Genomic DNA, 21,061 nt, shown 5'->3' with positions numbered 1-21,061 from the left:
CTCTTTGGTGGTTCTCCAAGAACCTAAGAGTGGTTTGATGCTGGCATTCAGGGCAGCAAGCCCAGGAAGTGTGTTGTGATCCAGGCCCGGGATCTCCCCTTAGAAGGTGTGGATAGGAACTGAGGCAGCCCCCACCCTGCATAAGGCAGGCTCTACATGGGGCCCCCTAAGCTCCTGGGCAATTGTCAGAGGAAAACGAGACTCACGGCTTCTGCTTTTCTAACCAGAGACTGCAACTTGCTGTCCTGCTTGGCCATGTCCTTGGTCCCACCTGCCCTGACAACCCCATGAACACTGCACTGCTGAGCAGGTGGAAGAAAGGTGTATCACTCGGCAATCTTCAGAGTGGAAATCTCATGTGTGCTGAGCCCAACATCCTGTCACCTGCAGTTCATGTTACTGCCTCCGTGGGCAAGAGGGGGTAAGGCAGGAGAGGAACAGGCAGGAATTCCCATTTATTCACCATTAGCCCACGGGAATGACTTCTTTGTAGTGCTATTCTGATGGAGGGCTGGCCAATCAAGGGACCCTTCAGCAGATGGCTGCCCTCTCTGCAAACAACCTCCTTGCTCCAGCGCTCACTGATGATCCTCTAGAGTCACAAATCTATAAACACTAAGAAGACCACCAGCTGGGCACTGCGCATGCTGTCCTCCTTGTGGAACAAATCCCTTCCAACAGGCAGTCAGTGAAAACCTGTGCTTAGATCCCAGAGCTGGTTCTCTCATCGTTGGCCGCTTGGTCTTGCCACAGAAAACAGAAGCGCTGTTTCCTGACTCTACTCCAGCAGACACCTGGGAGGATGGTCAGGCAGCTGCCTAGGCCTAGGTGGAGAGTCAGTGATGTGGCCGCAGATTCGTAGGTCCCTGTGTGAACTCCATCATGAATCTATAATGAGACCCACCCAGGATGTCTGTTAAAAGCAGACTTTCCTTGGGCCAGGGATGTAGCTCAGTGGCACAGCGGCTGCCTGGCAAGCCCAAGGCCCTGAGATCAATTCCTAGTACCAAAAACAAATAAACAAACAAAAACAAAAGCAGACTTTCCCAGCCTCTCTGTACACATCCTCAGGGAGGGACTAGGAACTAGTTTTTCACTAAATGTCCTAGGTGGGGAAACTTAGAAACTTTAGAGCAGCACCTAGGAACTGTTTAAAATGAAAACTGTTGGGCTTTACCCCACAGTGTGGGAATCAGTATCTCAGGCCAGCAGCTGCTGTTTAGCAGGACCTCTGGGTGGTTTGGAGATATGAAGGGTCTGGTCACCAAGGTGGGCAGGGCATGGTGAGTTTGGGCCACAACCAATTCCTAGCCCTTAACCTACCATTTAAGGGAACCAATGCAAAAAATCCCTGGCCTGCCACCTGCACTCTGCGGGGACCTATGAGACACAATAGCAACAGCAATCGCTCTCATTTACTTGGTGACCACTGTGTGCTGGATAGTGTCAGCAGCTTTATTTGATTTAATCCTCACAGTAAGTTATGAAGGACAGTGCCCTTTGCGGGTGAAGAAACTGAGGCACAGAGCAGTTAAGTCACTTGCCTCCCTCCAGTAGGTAGTACACCTGGGTTTTAAGTCCAGGTCTAAAGCCGCATTCTGAAACATCACACTCACTGCCTTCGGCAGCAGGTGACTGGGGTGAGTTCCCTGAAACAATGGAATGGGAGTTCCTGGGCTGGAGTGGATGAGTCCTTAAAATCACGCCACTTCTCAACTTCTAGCCTCACATCTCTTCCAGGAGCACTGAGGACTGAAAGGGCACCTGCTTCCTGCCTCGTGCTGCAGGGAAGGAGGAAACAGCACTTGGACTGTTTCCTGTGGCAAAGCCTGTAGCTACTTCCTCCGGGCTCCCTACTTTCAAGAGACTATTTTTCACCCTGTATAGCACCTGATGCAAATTTGTTGTTGTTATTATCACTGCCTTTTTCTAAAAAGATCCTTTAAAAATTTTTCCTTTTTCCTTTTTGTGGTGCTGGGGATGGAACCCAAGGCCTTGCATATAGGGCTTGGCAAGCACTCTACCACTGAGGTATATCCTCGGCACTTGCCTTTTATATTTTAATTCAAATTTAAATGACAAGGCACTTGTTGCGCCTTACAGATGCTGACTGACTTCATGTTTAACTCAGATGCACCCTCCATTCTGCTCTAGGGTTTATCAGCACGCTGGGACATATGGGCTACCATCCCCACCACACGGTGGTGCTGAGACTGCACCCCCATTTGAGTGTAGGAGGGTGGGCCGCAGCTCAAGGGTGCTCTGGAGGTGATGCTGAGTTATATGACAGTGACTTGCAATTACTGAGGCTTCAGAACTGCAGGTACCAAGGGGAGGCTGCCCTAGAATGCATGGGGGAGCATTCTGCGGGGCCGGCCTGGAGTGGTTCATCCAGGGGGTGTCTACACCGGGGCAGGAGGGATGCAGCTAGAAGCAACTGCCAGCAAACACTCATTGAAAAATGTTCTTAGGCCTTAAAGTGTGCCGCTGTCTTCATCCCTACACATCTTTCTATCCCGCCAAAGTGCCCGGTGTGTGAGGGGACACCGAATCGTCAAGCTCAACCAACCAAAGGATGATCACCCTTTCTTTTGTTACCCTCCCGCCTTAGCAGACACCCATCTCTACTGACACTGGAAGCTCCGAGGGCAAAACAACAGATGCTGGTCTCTTGTAGGGGTCAGAGTGTGCACAGCCTCCAAAGGTATCACCCAGTTAAACAGACCTGAACACTGGAACTGGCTAAGCATAAAACCACCTGCTTGTGGCCCCTGGGACACCCCAGGTTTCTGCTCCCCCCATCTTTACTTGCAGTAACCAAAAAACACACCAGAGATGTGAGGGGGCTTCCCTGAGACTGCACAGTGAACTCGTAGGTTAAGTTACCCCAATCCAATCGGGCCGGGGATTTAGCTCAGTGGTTCCACTCCCTGCCCCGAAAACACAAGGTCCCGAGTTTGATCCCCAGTACCAAAAAATAAATAAATAAATAAAAAAGAAAGAAAGTTACCCTAATCCAAACCCAGGGCTCCTTCCGTGGCACTACCTTGCCCCTCAGTGGCACTCTGCTTTTCTCTCTGTGTGAAAATCTCTTCCTGCCAATGAATTTGCAAACAACAGTCTGTGGCTTCGGTCTTTTCTGTTACTTTCTCAATGATTAACAAACTGCTAAAGACACGGTACGCATATTCAATTCGTTTTGTAGATGTAATCTTTACTGGCTCTGCCCTATTTAGTGAGAGATACCTGCATTATGTATAGATCTACAAGGTGATATGATGGCTGATGCTGACTTAGATAAAATGGAAGGGAATAGATCACAGGCAGCAGGAAAACTGAAAAAATCCTGGGTTTGAACGCAGGGAGAATTGGAATCTCAGCTGCTACCTGTTTCCTTACCTATCAGATGACAAAATACATGCTCTTATCTATTTTACAGATTCCTGTGAGGATGACCAAATGCAGACAGCACCACACAAAATAACTCACAGGTAAGCTGGGTGTGGTAGTGCAAGCCTGCAATCCCAACACTCCAGGAGGCTGAGGCAGGAGCATCACAAGTTCAAGCCCAGACTGGGCAATTTAGTGACTTAACAAGACTCTGTCTCAAAATGAAATATAATAGATCAAAAAGGGCAGTGGACATAGCTCATTGTGAAGGCCCTGGGTTCAATCTCCACTACTGAAAAAAAACCAAAATAACAATAAAAAACCAAAAAACCCCCAAGTGCTTGCTTGTGCCGAATTCCGTTTTACACATTATATACCTATCTACCCACTTAACTGGCACATCAATTTTGCAAGGAAGGCACCAGTATTAGCTTCATTTTACAGACGAGGAACCTGAGCTTATGGAGGTTACATAACTGGCTTAGGGTCGGTCCCACAGCTGGAAAGCAGAAGAGTCAGGTCTGACCAAGACAGCCTGGCTCAGACACCACCCTTGACAAACTACTGCAGTGTATTCAGCGGGGGCTCTGGTGTGGCCACAGCCCTGGGGAAGCAGTGGCTGAGAGCCACTGGCATAGGCTGACCTGCTGGCCACATCCTCCTCGGTGCCCTTGTCCAGTACGCTGCTCAGGTTGTGCTCAGCCTGTGTCTCCTCAGGCACCTCCTCCAGCTCCTCTGCCCGCTTCACAGACCGCCGGTAGTTCTCCAGCTCAATCCTCTCCGGAGTGCCCCTCAGCCTCTTGGCGACGCTGGGCTCCTCCAGGCCATTCACACTGGAACCTGCAGGGCGAGCAAAGAGGATAAGTTCTGACGGCACAGGAGAGACACTGCACACCCAGTGTGGGACAAAGGATGGCACATCTACACATTCAAGGCAGTGGCCATCACTTCCGGGAAGGATGGTATACCTCCTGTGAAGTCAGAACACGGGGCAGACTGAAAATCAAAAGGTCACAAATTTGACAGAGGCTGGGAAGGAAGTTGGCAGAACTTCCCTAGGTAGGAGGAAACAAAGACTCCAAGTCCACATTTGCTTCCTAATCACCCCTGACCCCCGGGGCTGAGTCCAGGGAGGAGACCCCTCATCAGCAGCTGTGACAGTGCAGGGGTGAAGGGGACTCGAGTGAGACCTTCAGCAGCTCTCCTCACTGCTAGGGGCCCAGCAGCACACATGGGGAAAGCCAGGGACAACCTGATGACCAGGGATGCAGCCGAGGTCCATCCTGTTTGGTGGGTGACTCCACTCGGGGCCCAGGCCAGCTCTTTGGCTGACCTCTCGAAGCCACAGTGGGTTTGCCTGTCTCCCATGGTCAGATCCATGGGTAAGCACTTTTCACCGAACAAGCACAGAGAACAGGGATGCTGGCCCTTCCACCACGTGGCTGTTAAGAGGAGGAATAAGGTTGAAGGTAAGGTATGGGTAAGGTGGTGCCCACCTACCTCCCTGACACTGAGGCACATTTCCCCTCAATAAATAATCAGCCATCTATGCAGTGACACTAGAAGCCCCCAGGAGTACTCTGCTCCAGCACCCTTTCATCCCCGGTCTGAGCACTGTTGACCATCTCTGCCTGGGTCAGTCAGTGTCTTGAGCTTGAAAAATGGCGGTCTTCAGAATTCAGTCACTCTTACTGCACTATCACTCTTTTGCGTATTTTTGAAAAGCACTAGGAACTCATGGATTTAAAAAAAAAATACTGGATTTGACTTCAACTCCCTTAATCCAAACAGGTTCCCTGACTCCCTTATTATCATGATCTTCCTTTCCGATGCCCCTATGGTCCCAGTTTTGGTCAGAGGAGGCCCGCCACATACTCTGTGGTGTGCCCAGTGCAACACGGCATAGCACACAGGTGAAGAGTGAGACAAATCCAGTGACGGGCTGAGGATCTTAGAAAAATTATGTAACTATTCAGAACTCATGGCCTGGTCTACCAGTGAGAACATACCCACCTCCCAGGGTTACTATGAACAGTGAATGACACTATAATCATAACACACATGTTTAAAAGGGTGTGTGTATGCTGAGTCTGGGCCCCTGGCCTATCAGTTACCTCCCTCTGCTATTTTAACCCTAGGGAGTGAATAGGCAGTGTTCAGTAAATAGGAGGTAAGCAATACAGCTGATGTCCAGTCACATTCTCACCACCAATTTGTGCAGATTCCTGCACAGGTAGATGGTATCCATTTGCTGTAGAGTGCAGATAATAAGTCACTTGACGAAGAAAGACGGGAGGAGGCAGCATCAGCTAAGGAACAAGGACAGACACTTGTGTTTAGATTTTATTAGACCTGCAGGAGGGGAGGCATGAAGTGGGAGAGAAGAGGAAGAAACACAGGTTGGGGTGGGTCATGAATGGTCTTGTGGTATGGCCTCGGTGGGTCGTGCTGGGGTCTGGCATGCAATGTCACACTGACTCAGTTTTGGTCTATCAGTGAAGCTTGACTAAAGGAAAGGAATGGCAGTATTGGTTTAGTAATTTTTGTGTCAAGACAAGTTGTACAAAGTGTTCTGGAGGCTGGCACTTCTCTTGTACAGAGTTTTGAACCCCTTTGCAATGGCATGAGAAAGGTTTTTTTTTTTAAAAAATGAATGCAGATAGACACAGGACAAAGTCTGCTGCATTTACTGGGATCTTTTACCAAATGGCATCTTTCAAGTTTACTAGAGAGTCTTTAGCAAAAAGCAAGTCCAGGGGCACGACTACTTATAACATCAGGTAAGTGTGCTGTGATGGGGCTTGAACACATGTTCTTGGGTTCACCTCTGCCCCGCACACACCCCCACCTGTACACCCTTGGGATCATCACACCTTTGGGAGTATCACTTTAGACATCCAGATCCAGACTGCATCACTGAGCTCAGGGCACCAAAAGCTTAAGGTCTGATGCTAGATGAGAGCATATGGAAGATTTCAAAGCCTGCAAACGGCAGGTAACTGCAGCAGAGAAGGGGGCCAAACAGGTCCATGGCTTTCTCCCCAATTCTCTTTCCTCAGCAAGATTCACATCCAGGTGCCATTGAGGGCAGAAAGCTGGGGACTTCCTGACTGCACCAATATTTGACTTTTTCTTTCCTGCCATGGATTTCTTTAACCTTTTTTTTTTTTGGTACCAGGGGTGAAACTTGGGACCTTGCACTTTTGAGGCAAGTGGTGGCACCACTGAGCTAAATCCCCGGCCCCCGTCATGGATTTCTTGACAACCACTTTCAAACAGAAAGTACATGGGAAAGAGAAATAAATGTGCAACAGCTACCTAAGCATAAGCTTTCCAGGAACTCCATAAATATGAAATAAAAATCAGAATTTCTTTTAGATAGAAAAAGAAAAACAAAATAAAAACTGTCATTTTAGGGAAAACAAACAATTAGCACTCATCACTTTAGAACCAAGCAATTTCAGAGAGGAACAAGTAAAAAAGCTCATGTAGAGACACCAGAGAGGCGAAGTCTTTGTAGGGGGTGATGTGCACTGTGTGCCAGGAATTCTCATAGACTCTTAGGAAAGAAACAGCAGATGAAGACAATCTCTACCTTTGAAGAGCTGGAGGCTGTTCTGGGAGAGACAGAATAGCTTTCAGCATCGAGTATCACTTGATGACCACCTGCAGCCTGCCGTACAACGGGAGCCCAGGAAAGGGCAACATACCCCCAACTGGGGATTCAAGGAAGGTGTTCTAGAGGAATGTGCAGTAAGCCTAATTTGAAAATAGGCACCACTTTTTTTTTTTTTTTTTTTTTGAGGCAGGGTCTCACAGTGCAGGGTGGCCTTGAATTCACTACATAGCCCAGGCAGACCTCAAACTCACGGTGATCCTCCTGAGTGCTGGCATTACAAGCGTGTGCTACCAAGCCTGGCTAGCATTACCATTTTGCAAATTAAGTAACTGAAATCATAGACATTAAGTAAGCTGCCCCAGGTCACAGAACTTGTGAGCAGTAGGGCCAAGAGTTGAATCTGGGAAAGAAAGTAATTCAGGAGACTACCATGCTGTCCCTACACTTGTGACACAGAGAGAGGAAAAGGAGGGTACATTTCCATACAGAGTCCTAGTCTGTTTTCCCCTTTGGGAGCATCAACGTAACCTCTTCCCCACTAACTTTCAATATGAAGGATGTAGAACTTAAGTATCTCTGAGCAGAGAACTGTAGACATTCTGCCCTCCTCCACAGACATCAAGCATCAGAACTTGGCAGTTCAAGCCCAAGCCCAGGGCTCTGGGGAGGAGAAATGTTGATTTAATTCTGGGCTTGGCTACAGCCAACAAAAAAGAAACCAGAAGTACTATGCACTATTCAAATCATTCACACATCAGGCTCCTAAAGAAATGACATTCTGGGCCAGGAAAACTTTAAGAAAGGTCTTTGCCAGTGTCGGTAAAAGTCAAGGCCGATACTGCCAGGCCCACCCAGCTGCATCTGTGTGGAGCTCAGGGTCACCCCAGGTTTTTGGTGACAAGGGAATAACTTTGCAGGGTGTCCCTTGAAGACTAGGTCCCCACAGAGGCTGTTTTTCCAAAGGGAAGGTGACATTCAGAGGAGACTTGGCAAATACTCAAAATTCCCCAATCGCCAAAATAAGTTTAACATTCCCGGCCTATAACCTCAAAGTACCATAGGAAATGTAATTAAAAAAAATAAACCAGTGAGATCAGCATCCTTGATTCTCTGTCCTGAGCAAGGGACTATCTGTCAGATTATCCAGATGATGAAGACAGACTCAGACAGAAAAAGAAGCAACAGAGAGGAGCCCTGGGTGGTGCCCTAACATTGTGACAACTGGAGAACACCCCTCCCTGGACCCCTCTGTCATCAATTAACTAGCCAGGAGAGGAGACTACTGGAAAGTGGGCATAAAAATCATTGGCAAGCTGGGCCTGGGAGTGTGCCTATAGTCCCAGGTGCTCAGGGGACTGAAACAGGAAGACTGCTTTGGCCCAGGAGTTCAAGACCAGCCTGGGCAGCATAGCAAGACCTTATTTCTAAACAACTATAACAATAACAACCCCACAGAAAGCAAACCCTAATCACAGGGAGAAGATGGGTCAGGCTGCCTGGCCAAGTCCCACCTGGCCCTCTACTTCCCAGGTCTCCATGTGACAGAGCTGCACAGGGACTTTCCAGCTAAGAATGGGATGGAAGATTTGGAATAATTTCCAAGGCTGATGCGTCACTAAGTCAGGGCCGGCAGATCTCAGGTCACGGGGAGGCCAATTGCAGCCTCACACATACAAAAGGAAACAGCTCCCAGGATCTGGGCCACCTCCTAAATAGGAAAAAGGCTCTGGCCCTGACCTGAGAGTCTGTTTTGGAACAGTCACTGCCTGCACGAGCTCCACACATTGTCCTCAGAGCATTTTTCCCAACAGGACAACCTGCCCTCCCTGATGCACAAGAGCTGCAAGAAGCCTTGCTTTGTGTCTGTCTGATTCCTGGGGAGACACGAGGGACCCAGATGGCTCTGAAGTGGCAGTGTCTTCTGAGGGCCTCCAGCAGGCAGCGCTCGCCCTGTCCTGCCCGCCAGCGCTAACAGCGGTAACAGCTCTCACAGGGTACGTGGGTTCTCTGCTGAGGACCGTATAGGTTTTTGGCAACCTACGGGTATCACATAAGGGATCAGGACATTTGAAGACTTTATCTCCTCTGCCCAAATTCATTCCTCACCTGTTTTCTCATGCCTTTCTCTCTTTTTTTTTTTCAATGTTCACAAAAACTTGATCATTATATATAGTTATGGGATGCAGTATAATGTGACACATGTAAACAATGTAATCAAATCCAAGTAATTAGCATTTCTAGCTCCTCAAACATTTATCATTTCTATGTGTTGGGAACCTTCATACTCACAGTATTATGAATATATAATAATGTGCACTACAGGGACCGTGAGGTAATGAGAAACACCAGGCTGGTTAGTCCTATCTCGCTGTGTTTTGATACCCACTATCCAACCTCTCTGTCCCACCTCCCCATCCTCTAGTGACAATTCTACTCTCTATTTTGATGAGATCAACTTTTTTAACTTGAGAAAGTGCGAATGAAATCTGAGTCTGACAAGGACCTACGAAAAGGGACAGTGACCTGAGATCGATTTGTCTGATTTCCTTTCTGTAAGTAGGATGGCTGCAGGAATCCATTCATTCAACCACTGATTTAACACATATTTATCGAATACTTACTTCCAGCCAGGCACTGTGCCAGGCACTCAAGCACACCACTGACAAAAAAGACAAGATCTCTGCCCCAGGGGAACCTTCTTTCTGATGCAATACAGGTGTCATCTACCTGCTAGAAAGGACTAGTGACCCAGAGAGAATAAAAGGTGTCATTTGGGGCGAGGTTCTAGTAAGAAATGGCAAGTACATACCTGCCATTTTACCATACAGAGATTGTCCCTCAACTGCCCCTTTTCTGTCTCTTTCTTAAATGCACAAGCCCTTGTGCATGCTAACTCTGCCACTAAGCTACACCTGGCCCCTTCTGCTTCTTTCATCAAAAAGTTACAGGGTATTTTTCAGTGACTTTTTTCTCAGGAAAGATTAGCTAGTCATTGTAGAGTCTGTCTATACCAAGTCTGAACTACAAGGTCTCGGGGAGATGTTAAGGAAGATGAACCTTCCTGAGGAAAAAGAATTACCAGGCCAGCAGCATACATCCAGATTTCTAAATCGGCAGTGAAAATGTGTCAAAGTGACTTTTACATCGCTAGATTCACTGTTTTCAGAAACAGTCACAAAATTACCCTGAGAAATTGGGGTGCTTCTCCTCACCCAGAACCAAAGGCTTGTGTGTGTGTCTGTGTGTGTGTGTGTGTGTGTGTGTGCGTGTGCTTAATCTGCTTTCTTCCTGAGTTGGAAATGGCTGCTTCTACATACTCCCACTTCCTCTAACACTGAGAGATATGGATGAAGCCATGCCAAGTGTGGCCATCCTAGGACAGAAGCACTGCCTGGCCCAGAGTCATTTTCCTACCAAGACAAGGCCTGTCTCAGGGCCTCTGCTCCCGCTGGAATGTATAAAGCTGCATTTGGGGCCCAGGGACTTGAGCTGGGCTGGCCACACTGCAGTGAGGAATCAACATGAAAACATTTCACCTCTATCTTGCTTTGGACTAGAGTTCCCATAGGAGTTCATGTGTAGCTGTCTGAAAAGTGGGCAAGGCAAACACCATCTCTCTTGGGGCCATTTTAAAGAATAAATGGGTCACTTCCTGACTTGGAACTTCATCACTACTCTGGTCTAGCTGGACAACATCATTGAGAATGTATGGAGGGAGATCTTTAGCCTGTTTCTAGCAGAAAGAGGTCACTCCTGGCTTGGACCCTGACTGGGGAGGAGGACTTGCCAGGACTAGTAAAGGGTTCCGCCATTTGCAGAAGGCCAAACTCAAGCTTTTCTCTTCTTTTGCCCCTGGGTTTCTCTGCATTAGCAGACTGCTTGGCTGAGCTCACAGTTTTCTACTTTTTATAGCTATTTCTCCATCAAGCACTGAAGCTGTGTGTGACGTGAAGTTTCCAAGCCACTTCTCTAGGAAGGTGATTTCTGCCCGTGCACATCTGCCTGCCTTCTGTGGCTTCCTAGTGGCAGGAGTCTGTGTTCAAAAGATCCAAGCTCTTACATCATGATGCATTTCTCAGGAGGAAGAATGCAATGAAGAATGGACAGGAACTTTCATTGAGCAACTACCCGCAACAAGCACTATGACAGGTATGCTACTTACTTTGGCCATCGAATTATTAAAACATTTCTATAACCCCCCATTATTACTCTTACAGGCTGAGTATCCATTATGCAAAATGTTGAGACCAAAGTGTTTTCAATTTTGGAATTTTTTTCTGCTTTTGGAATATCTGCATATACATAATGAGATATGTTGGGAACGGGACCGAAGTCTAAACACAAAATTAATTTACGCTTCATATATACCTTATATGCATAACTTGAAGGCAATTTTATGCAATCCTTTTTTTTTTGGTACCAGGGATTGAACTCTGGTCCTTGCGCTTGCACAGCAGCCAGTGAAACCACTGAGCTAAATCCCTGGCCCTACGCAATACTTTTAATAATTCTGTATATGAAAAGTTTCATGGCATCATGAAGGTGCTCACAAAGGTTTCAGATTTTGGAGTATTTTGGATTTTCCCAAGGGATGCTCAACATGTGTGACATTAAATCTGAGAGATGTAAAATAACATGTCCAAAGGCTCAAGTGAGGCAGAGCCAAGATAAAACCCTAAGTACTAAGCAAGTACTCCTTCCACTCACCCATGCAGGATGGAAGTGTGTGTGTGTGTGTGTGTGTGTGCGCGCATTGAGCGCACATGTGTGCCCATGCTACAGAGAAGGAATCCAGGGCCTCATCCATACCACACTAAGGCTTTGCCACTGAGCTATATTCCAGCCTAGGATAGAATCTTTTTGGCACTGGGGGTCAAACTCAGGACCTTGTGCCTGCAAGACAGGCACAAGGCCACTGAGCTAAATCCCCAGCCCCAGGATAGAATTTCTTTTGGTACTGGGGATCGAACTCCTCAGGTCCTTGAGCTTGCGCAGTAGGATAGAATTTTTAATTGCCCCTTACACATGAAACATTCTTCATCTCGGTTAATTATTTTTATGTGGGACACTGAGAAAAATAGGTCCAGTGAGTGAAGGGGGAGCTCTGTTGCTTTGGAGATGTTTAATTACCCAAAGAGTTGGGAAATTCTGAGTTAAATATTACCAGAGGGGCCAAGGAGGAGAAAAATCTGGCAGGGGGTAAAGGAACACTGTACCAGGAAAAATCACCCAGATTGGAGTGGGTACACCACAGGCCTGGAATTCTCAGGAATATTGAGGGCAGTACGGGCACCCTGACCACATGCTCTCCGACTGCAGCCCCAGCTCTCAATCTGCATGATCCCATAGGACTTTGCTTTTCAGTTAGTTTTCTAAATATGGGATTTTTTCCTCCTGTTATTACAGTATCTCCCTAAGGTATCCTTCTGGTAGATGTAAATTCTGGCAGGCACTACTATATCTGGCCAAGGCAAAGGGGTTTCTTTTAAAGTATATATCCTACTCTTTCTTAAAAAACAAATCTTACCAGTATATCATCTCTTGAAAATATATTTTCCATGTGTTGTGATACCTCACAAGATAAACTCAACTTGATCCTTATCAAAGAAGTGGGCCATGCCACTGAGTGGCTGCTTCTTTGGTGTTGAGAGGGAAGGCCTGTTAAAGCACTGGGATTTGGTTGTGTTTTCTCTTAAGCCCCAGGAGGCTGTGGTCTGGCTAGAACTCTGCCTTCCTTACCTGGCTGCCCACTTTCATTTGGTGATGTGAGATCTCAGAAAAGGTGCTTTGTGCAACGGGGTTGGAATTGTTTCAACTTACTCCCTCATAAATGAGCCTCCCAAACCAGGAGGCTCTAGACAGCTAAATATGAGTCATCTATCAGGGTCTTTGAAACCCTAAGGGACAAGTAAAGAGAGGAAAGAAGGGTTAAGAGGGTACACCAAGACTCCCGTCTCTTCTACTGCTGACTCTTGGTACCTAGTTCTGTGAATGGCTCTATTTCAGCAGTGTCAAAGCATCTCTCTCCTCCTATTCACAAGTCTGGATGGACCCCAAACCAGGGGCTCTGTTCAGAAACAAATTACTCTGGTCACCATTGTGTTCCTGCTGTCTAGTTTAGCATCAGGATAGATATTCACAAATGTTTGGGACAAATGATCAGGACAAAAGTTCTAATTGTATGTTGAAATTGGCATACTTCACTGCAATTTTAAGAAACGAGTTGGGCGTATTCTAGCCTCCATTTCCTTGTAACACAGAAATTTGAAGGCCATTACATCACCTGAGTAGCTAGCATGGTACTGCTATAAAGGCCCCAGGAACAAATGGAAATACCAGGCCCATGAAAGGGGCAAGTCTACCAAGGTGGTGCCAGTATGGTTAGTACCCAGGAAGGAGAAATTATGATAATATGCTAGTGGCTCAGCAGACTCAGCATTAAGGTCTTCTGATAAACTGATGTCCTAAAATAATCACTTTACAGCGGAGAGCAACTGAGTTTCAGGGAATGGCCTTCGTACTAAAAGACGAGCAATAATAAGAGAGAGGGAAGGATAGACAAGGACCACGATCAGAACAAGCTGATGTACTTTTCTAAAGACGCTAAGTTTATTTTTTATTTTTATGGTGTTGGGAATGGAACCCAGGAGCCTCATACATGCCAGGGAAGTGCTCTACCATTGAGCTATACATATCCGCAGCCAAGATTTTGGGTTTAAGTTCCAATCCCCTCATCTGCTGAGCAGATGGCCTATGGCGGCGGTGGTGAACCTATGGCACATGTGCTGCAGCTGGCTGTTTGTTATTACTGAAAGCTCTAAAAGGTTCATCATCACTGGCCTAGGGCACTGCCAGTCTAGGCTGTGTCCAAAGCCGGCTCCACAGTAGTCCACTGTGGCCAGCTGCACAGCCCAAGTGGCTTGGTCTCTGATTCGTGAAAAGAAAAGATGTTCAACATCTTGGGATCAATGGTAACAATGAAAAGCTCAATGAAAGGCTCTTGAAACAGGTTCCAATGCTTCTCTTGTCCCTTTCAATGATACAAAACTCTCATAATCAGCATTCCTTCAACTGGCTAGAGAGAAACTAAAATTGCCTTTGGTGGTACCCACAACTCCACTTGCATATCAGCTACACGTCTGCTTTTAGCTGTGAGGAGGTCTCTGAGACTGGCCTGGAAAAGAATCATTAGTTTCTAAAGACAGATAGGCTCTGGGTGAGAAGACAGACACAAAGATCACAGGCCGATGGACAAGACTGTAATGACTTGGGTTTGGGCGGACCCTTTGCCATGAAAGATGCCACAGAATGAGCAGCAGCTCGGCAGCCACTAGACTGTGCTCATCCATAAAGCACCATCCATGAGCTGATTCCAAAAGATGTTGTCAGGCCACCTCTCCCACAAATGCACCAAGAGATAAAGCCAAGCTTTGGGGCGGGTGGAGCAGTGGATCAAGCCAGTACAGATTCACAGCCCCTAAGACCACGTGTCACTAGCTCGTCTAAGGGAAAAATAATTGGCTTTCAGGTTAGGAGTTGAAAATTTAGCTTAACATAAACCCTACCTAAGGTTGTTTATGTGTTTGTTACTATAGTGAAGTACCCCCCAGGGTGTCATGGGATGTGTAGGTGACTTCACATCCCATCCATGCAGGCTGAAGGAAAAGCAATACCAAATTTAGCCAAGCACTTGCAAACTTAACAATGCTCCCAAAGAGCTGGCAAGCTACACGTCACCTCCCTCTGGCCCACTCTAATACAGACTAGAGAGCCTAGCCTTCCATAACTGACCCATCCTGCCCAACCCCACAGAATGCACAGACCAGAGAGGGAGACTATTAGCCAGCCAGGAAAAGCAATCCTAATTCACTCTCTCACTCCAATTAGTCTACCATTTTCTGGAATCCTTATCAACGATAATCCTATTTGATAGTCCTGAAATGCTTTTAGCTCAGCAGGCGGTGAAACCACTGAGCTAAATCCCCGGCCTCCTGAAAATGCTTTTAAATAAACCAGTTCCATACATTTTACATACTTGCCCTTTTTGGTACCTGGGATTGAACTTGGGACCTTGCGCTTTTGCAAGGCACCAGAACCACTGAGCTAAACTCCCAGCCCAGCATACTTGCTCTTTACTACAATCTTACCAGGTACAAAAGAGCAAGCAGCATTTCCCTCATTTTATTTTACTTTTTGAGACAGAGTCTCGCTATGTAGTTCAGGCTGGCTTTGAGCTCACTATATAGCCCAGGCTGGCCTTGAACTCATGGTCATCCTCCTACCTCAGCCTCCCAAGGGTTGGGATTATAGGTGTGCACCACCACAACCAGCTGCCCACCAATTTCTTTTTTTTTTTTTTGTACCGGGGATAGAACTTGGGACCTTGCACTTGCAAGGCAGGCGCTGGAACCACTGAGCTAAACCCCTGGCCCACCAATTTTAATAATTATTTAGATGGGGAAACCAAGGTTCAGAAAGGTTAAGAGCAAAGATGGCAAGAATAGGTGGCAGAAATGAAGCTCAAATTAGTATCTTCTGTTTCTAAGATTGATGCTTGTTCCACTTAGATCCAGCTTAATTTTCTGAGGCTGTAATCGTCACAGAGGGATGAACAGATGCTAGGGGTATAGGTGAGAAACCTGGTTTAGAAGTTTTATCAAATGAAACAGGCCAAGCAACCCATCAAATTCTGGCTGTGGTTTGACTGGCCTGTATGCATGAGGAACACACAGCAGTGAGCTCAAAAACCTTCCTCTTCACTGCCAACATGAATCACTCTGACTGATGGAAGGACAAGATTCTAAGGGCCAACTGAGAACTACCATGCTGAGCAGGGATGTTCAGAGGCTGAGGGATAGATTAGTTCCAGTGCTCAAACTCAGCCACATACATAAGCAACTGGGTAGGATGCCGGGGCTTCTGACCACCTATCACCTGTGGTGCACTCCTGCTCCCAAAAGGTGATTCCACTCATCCCCCACAAAGCCTTTAGAGGCAACCTCACATGTTGCTACTTCCCTAAAAGGTTTGTCTTTTGTGTGACGTCAAAGTAAAAATTAAGAGAGACCAAAAGGTTAATCTGATCAACTGCTCTCTCTGTTCACTGACATTCTGCTGGGTGGAAGCCAGAAGCTTCCTGATGGCTGGGACAACCTCACAACATTACAGCAGGTCCTCTCCCTACACCAGGAAGAAAACGAACTTGTGAACATACATGAAAACACATCTTCTTTTCTCTTTGCTCCCTTAACTATTTCTTCCATTTTCCCAAAACATCCTGCCTCTGAGCTCTGAGGGCCCAGCCAAGGCATACCTTTCCAAGGTAAGGGCAAGGCGATGTCTGGACATGCTCAGGGCGCTTCTGGAGAGCACTCCGGGTCCAACCAAATTTTATCCACCAGGACAAAGCCAAATCTGCTAGCTGGAAACGATATGTACACCTAGTCCAAAGACTTAAAGGTCCATCATTTTAAGTATAAACTGAGACCAGAATGACTAAATTTTAGATAAGAATTTCCAGGGATTGGGAGTATGGTTCAGAGGTAGAATGCTTACTTAGCAGGCATGAGGCCCTGGGTTCCATCCCAGCACACGTATACAAAAGTATAACAAAATGATACGGTAGAGAAAAAAGATAAAGCCAGCATATTTCTAAGAAGCAGTTACACTGGGGCCCACAGAACAATCAGGTTGCAGGCAGGGTACTTGGAAAGAGGAAAGACTGATTCAGGCTTAAGCTTAACAAGATGGCTTAGGCCTGACTTCATTTGAGATGACCAAAGAGGGTCGACACAGAGAAAATGAAGAGAAAACCCCCTGCACATTATTTACAGGTAATTCACAGTCACTATTCTCTTCCTCAATTTCCTTGATGATTTTCCCCCTCTTCGCATATCAGTGATGAGAACCTCTGCTCTTTCATCTCTTGTGTTCCCAGTGCGTATTTCCGGTTCTGGGAATCACTACCAAACATGTATGTCCCTGGAATAATTAATGGCATACTTGCTGACTTACACAGAGCACCCATGTGAGCTCAAGAAAACCTCAACATGGAGCTAAACATTGTGCTCTTCCTCCCACCAAGAGCTACTGGGCCGAGGTGACAGCATGGATGGGGGGAGGTGCATGTACAGCAGGTGCACGCTTCTGGAAATTCTGCACCGACTCATCTGCCTCTGGATTTATCAGTTAATGGCCTTGATCAAGAGTTTCTGTGTACCTGATTCCCATCTCCTACGCAAAGCCTCCCTCATGGACTACCGTAAGGGTTAAATGAGCAGTATACATAAAGCATCCAGATAGTGCCTTCTACACAGCAGGTGCTACATGTTAGGTGCTGTTGCTGCTGCGGCTGCTGCTCTCATGGCTATGTGCCTTCCCACACTGTTTTCAGTTAGCATGGCAGGGCCACTATGATACACTAAACAGGACTGGGGCTGGGTGTGGTGGCACATACCTGTAATCCCAGCACTTGTGAGGCTGAGACAGGAGAATCCCTATGAGTTTGGAGCCAGGCTGGGGTACATCGTGAGTTCAAAACCAGCCTGAACTACATGGTAAGACCTTGTCTCAAAAAGAAAAAGAAAGAAAAAAAAAGAAAGAAAGAAACAACAATAAAATAGTACTGGTCACATGGGGTAAAAGTAGGGGTTGGCACACTCCAAGGTTTATACTGTATGTTTGAGGACAATTCTTCAGCAGAAAAGAGAGCTCTCTTGGTTGCAAATACAAGTGACCCTTGCCATGGTACATCTGCAGCAAGCAGGGTGGCTGTCGGCTCCTGGCAATACACCTCAATAATACAACTTTGGCTCTTGCTTCCTACAGCCCACTACTGTACTTGCCCCTCACCCCAGGCATCTAGTGTCACCTGCTTCTCTGAGAGTCCAAAGATTTGTGCCAGGACTGCCCAGACCACCTCCCATACCATCACTACTGTGTTCTGTCAGTGCCAATCTTCCCCAAGAAAGGTGGACCTAGATCGGAGGAAGGTAGGTAGAGGTAGGTGGTTTAGAGTCCTTCACACCTGACTCCACTCCAGGAGAACACATTTGTTTTTCATAAAGGAACTGCTAGGCTAGGCATGGTGGCATACACCTGTAATCCCAGCACTTGGGAGGCTTGAGGCAGGATTGTTACAAACTCAAGGCCAGCCTGGACTACATAGCAAGACCCTGTCTCAAAAAGAGAAAACAAAGGTGGACATGGTGGCACACATCTATAATCTCAGCACTCAAGAGGCTTGAGGCAGGAGGACTGCCATGAGTTCAAGTCCAGCTCGAACTATATAGTGAGACCCTGTCTCAAAAAACCAAAACCAACCAACTAACCAACCAACCAACCAAACAAAAAGCAACCTGTTAATCTAGTCTCCTTACAGCTGTTCTCTACAACTTGGTGTCTCTAGATTCTGACTTCCTTCTAAAAAATGGGGCTATCAGAATATATAAGCCACCAGAATCCTGTTATCTATAATTGATCCCAGCCATCTGTGGTTATCAGGCTGAGCTCAGTCCATGAAACCATGTTGACCTGTTGGAGTCTTCCTAACCACACATTACTTTCAGGTTTGAATTCCCAGCAGGTTGCAAATGCTAAGAGGATTCCTCTCTTCGGAGTTCACCTCCATAGTATTCCTGGCTTTCTTAACCTTGAAGGGATGTAAGGTACTTACGTAGGCCTTTGCCAGTAAAGCAGCCCTGGTTTTGCTGTTTGTTGAGGAAAACCAAGACCTACTAAAGCTGAGTTCTGGTTCTCTGGGTCCCTGCCTGGTGGTGCTAGTCTTTAGTAATTATTTTAATATTAAGCAGTATCTGTCACCTGAAGAACCCAGGGACCCTGCCTGTTCAGCTGGGTTTGCCATTCTCAGGAAATGAGCACCGATCAAGGAACAGTAACATTAAGACACAAGATGCAAGACAGTCCAAAGCCAGCAGACGGCTGCTTCAGAATCTCAGAGAAGTGGGCATCACTAGGGATGAGAGCTGTGAATTCTTCTGCTGACAGATACTGGACATAAAATAATCACTAAAGACCAACAATCCCAGGCAAGGACCTAGAAGACATCAGGCTATACTTCCTATGATGTCACAGTGAGAGTAGGAATAAGCTGGAATTTTACAGCGTCACACAATAGGAAATCTATCACTTAACAGTCATACTTTAGGCAGTTTCATGCGATTAATGTACAATCACAATAAGCTGAGTAAGTACCGAAGAAAACAGAAGTAAAGCAAACACAAGAGGCCAAGAGAAATTCTGGTTCCATCTGTAAGGGTCCTTCTAGTAATTACGCTAGCCTGGCCCCAAGAGTTTACAGCAAGACAAAGCTGGGACTGTACGTTCCCTTTTCGCTAAAAAGCCTTCCCAAACTTCCCCTTTATACCAATAAGTGGCTTCTGTGAGGGGCATGAGCCTTCCTCATGTTTGGGGCACATTCAGGCTGCATATAGCTTGTTATTGGGAGGGAAAGACTGTCAATATAGCAAGGCTGGGTTTAGCCAGCACGACATAGGGTTTGGATTTTATAGTGACTCATACACTCAAAAAATGTTTATGAACTGCTTGGGCAAAGCCATGTGGAAGCTGGCCCACAGGAAGTAAAACGGTGATGGTGTGCCTGGGCTGGCAGAACCCGGAAGTAATTGAAGGAGAGGCCTGTGTGCCAGGAGGCCGCCTCCCTTCCCAGGCGCGTGGAAGGTACTTCTGCGCAAGCCTTCTGCTCTGGGAGGAGACAAGAAGCAACAGTAAAGAAAGAGGTGGCAGCCAAAACAAGGAGCACCCTGGGTAAGGAGAGGCACACTGCGGTCCTGTGACCTGGCCTAGGCTGGAGCACCGTGACGAATCTACTTGTGGGCACTTGCCGAGTGCTTGGCTGAGTATGAGGTGCGGGTACGGACAAGTGTTTTTTTTTTGTTTTTTGGTACCGGGGATTGAACTCGGGACCTTGTGCTTGCAGGGCAGGTGGCAGAACCACTGAGCTAAATCCCCTGCCCTTGATGAGGTTTTAGAACTTGGTGGAAGGGACTGGAACTCGGAAAAGATGCTTCTGCAATCTCTCCCCAGCAGTTATGTTTAAGAGTCTCACCTGGGTATTTTTCTTCCATTCGTACCTCAGGAGGGACACCTGTGAGAGCTGGGCCCTAAATAGCATCATCCTACCCTACATTTCGGTGTGAAAATAAAGTGGCCCATTTTCATGGCTTGTTCTTTCATGTCTGCACCCTAACATCCCTCCTAGGTAGAGTCTTAATGAGGGAATCTGCCAGAGAATTTATGAGAAAAAAAGAGAGAGAATGGATTTCAAGAAGTTTCAGAAAGAAACTGAGTTCCACAGGTGGCACAGAGTCACCTCAGCTGTCATGTGCTTCCATACACTGTCCTGATGATGATGGTTCTCCTCCCCTTTATGACCGGGAAATGGGAGTGACGGGAGAAAAGGCTGAGCGCGAAAATCACAGATGTGTATGCCGCCACCCTCATCGCTGACTCTTGGTCCATTTATTAACTGTTATCTATTCACTTTTTTGGTTTGTAGTTTTGAGACAGGGTCTTGCTTTGTAGTGCCGGCTGGTCTTGAGCTACTATATAGCTCAGGCTGGCCTTGAACTCCTGGCAATCCTCCTGCCTCAGCCTCCCGAGTGCTGGGATTACAGGTGGGCACCACCATGCCTGGAAAATTGTTATTTATAATTCCTCACATCCCAATTCACTGTCTTTATTTTTGTGATACTGGGGAATAGAACTCAGGAATGCTCTACCACTTAGCGATATCCTCTCAGCCTTTTTAATTTTTTATTCTGAGATAGGGTCTTGCTAAGTCACTGCGGCTGGCCTTGAACTCACAATCTTTTGCCTCAGCCTTCCAAGTAGTTTGGATTACGGGCATGTGCCACCATGCCTGGTCTCTCTCTTCCTTTTGCAGGCACCAGGACAATGACTATTTCAGAGAAAAGGGGAGCAAGACTGCAGACATAAGGGGTGGGGCAGAAATGAGCACCAAGAGAGGTCCTTCAAATTCTGCTAGGATGAGCTCTCAGCAGGATGTTCTTT

The 21,061-nt window shown here is 46.8% G+C and overlaps 1 protein-coding gene across 23 annotated transcripts in view; it reads right to left on the bottom strand.

The window, feature by feature from the left end:
- Mical3 (microtubule associated monooxygenase, calponin and LIM domain containing 3) overlaps positions 1-21,061 on the bottom strand; it is a 213,499-nt gene that overhangs the window by 46,471 nt on the left and 145,967 nt on the right. For all 23 annotated transcript variants that reach the window (XR_015439521.1, XR_015439526.1, XM_087182237.1 and 20 more), the window contains one exon: positions 4,035-4,230. Coding sequence is in view for 21 of the 23 variants with exons in the window: in XM_087182237.1 (XP_087038363.1) it covers positions 4,035-4,230 (196 nt within the window). In the remaining 2 variants the exon portion in view is untranslated. The remainder of the gene's footprint in view (positions 1-4,034; positions 4,231-21,061) is intronic.

This window comes from Heterocephalus glaber, unplaced genomic scaffold (genome assembly GCF_053883595.1).
Source record: "Heterocephalus glaber isolate CG9 unplaced genomic scaffold, H.glaber_assembly_v1.0 deba00000281, whole genome shotgun sequence".
Taxonomy (NCBI): domain Eukaryota; kingdom Metazoa; phylum Chordata; class Mammalia; order Rodentia; family Bathyergidae; genus Heterocephalus; species Heterocephalus glaber.
This window is presented reverse-complemented; position numbering and strand designations above follow the sequence as displayed.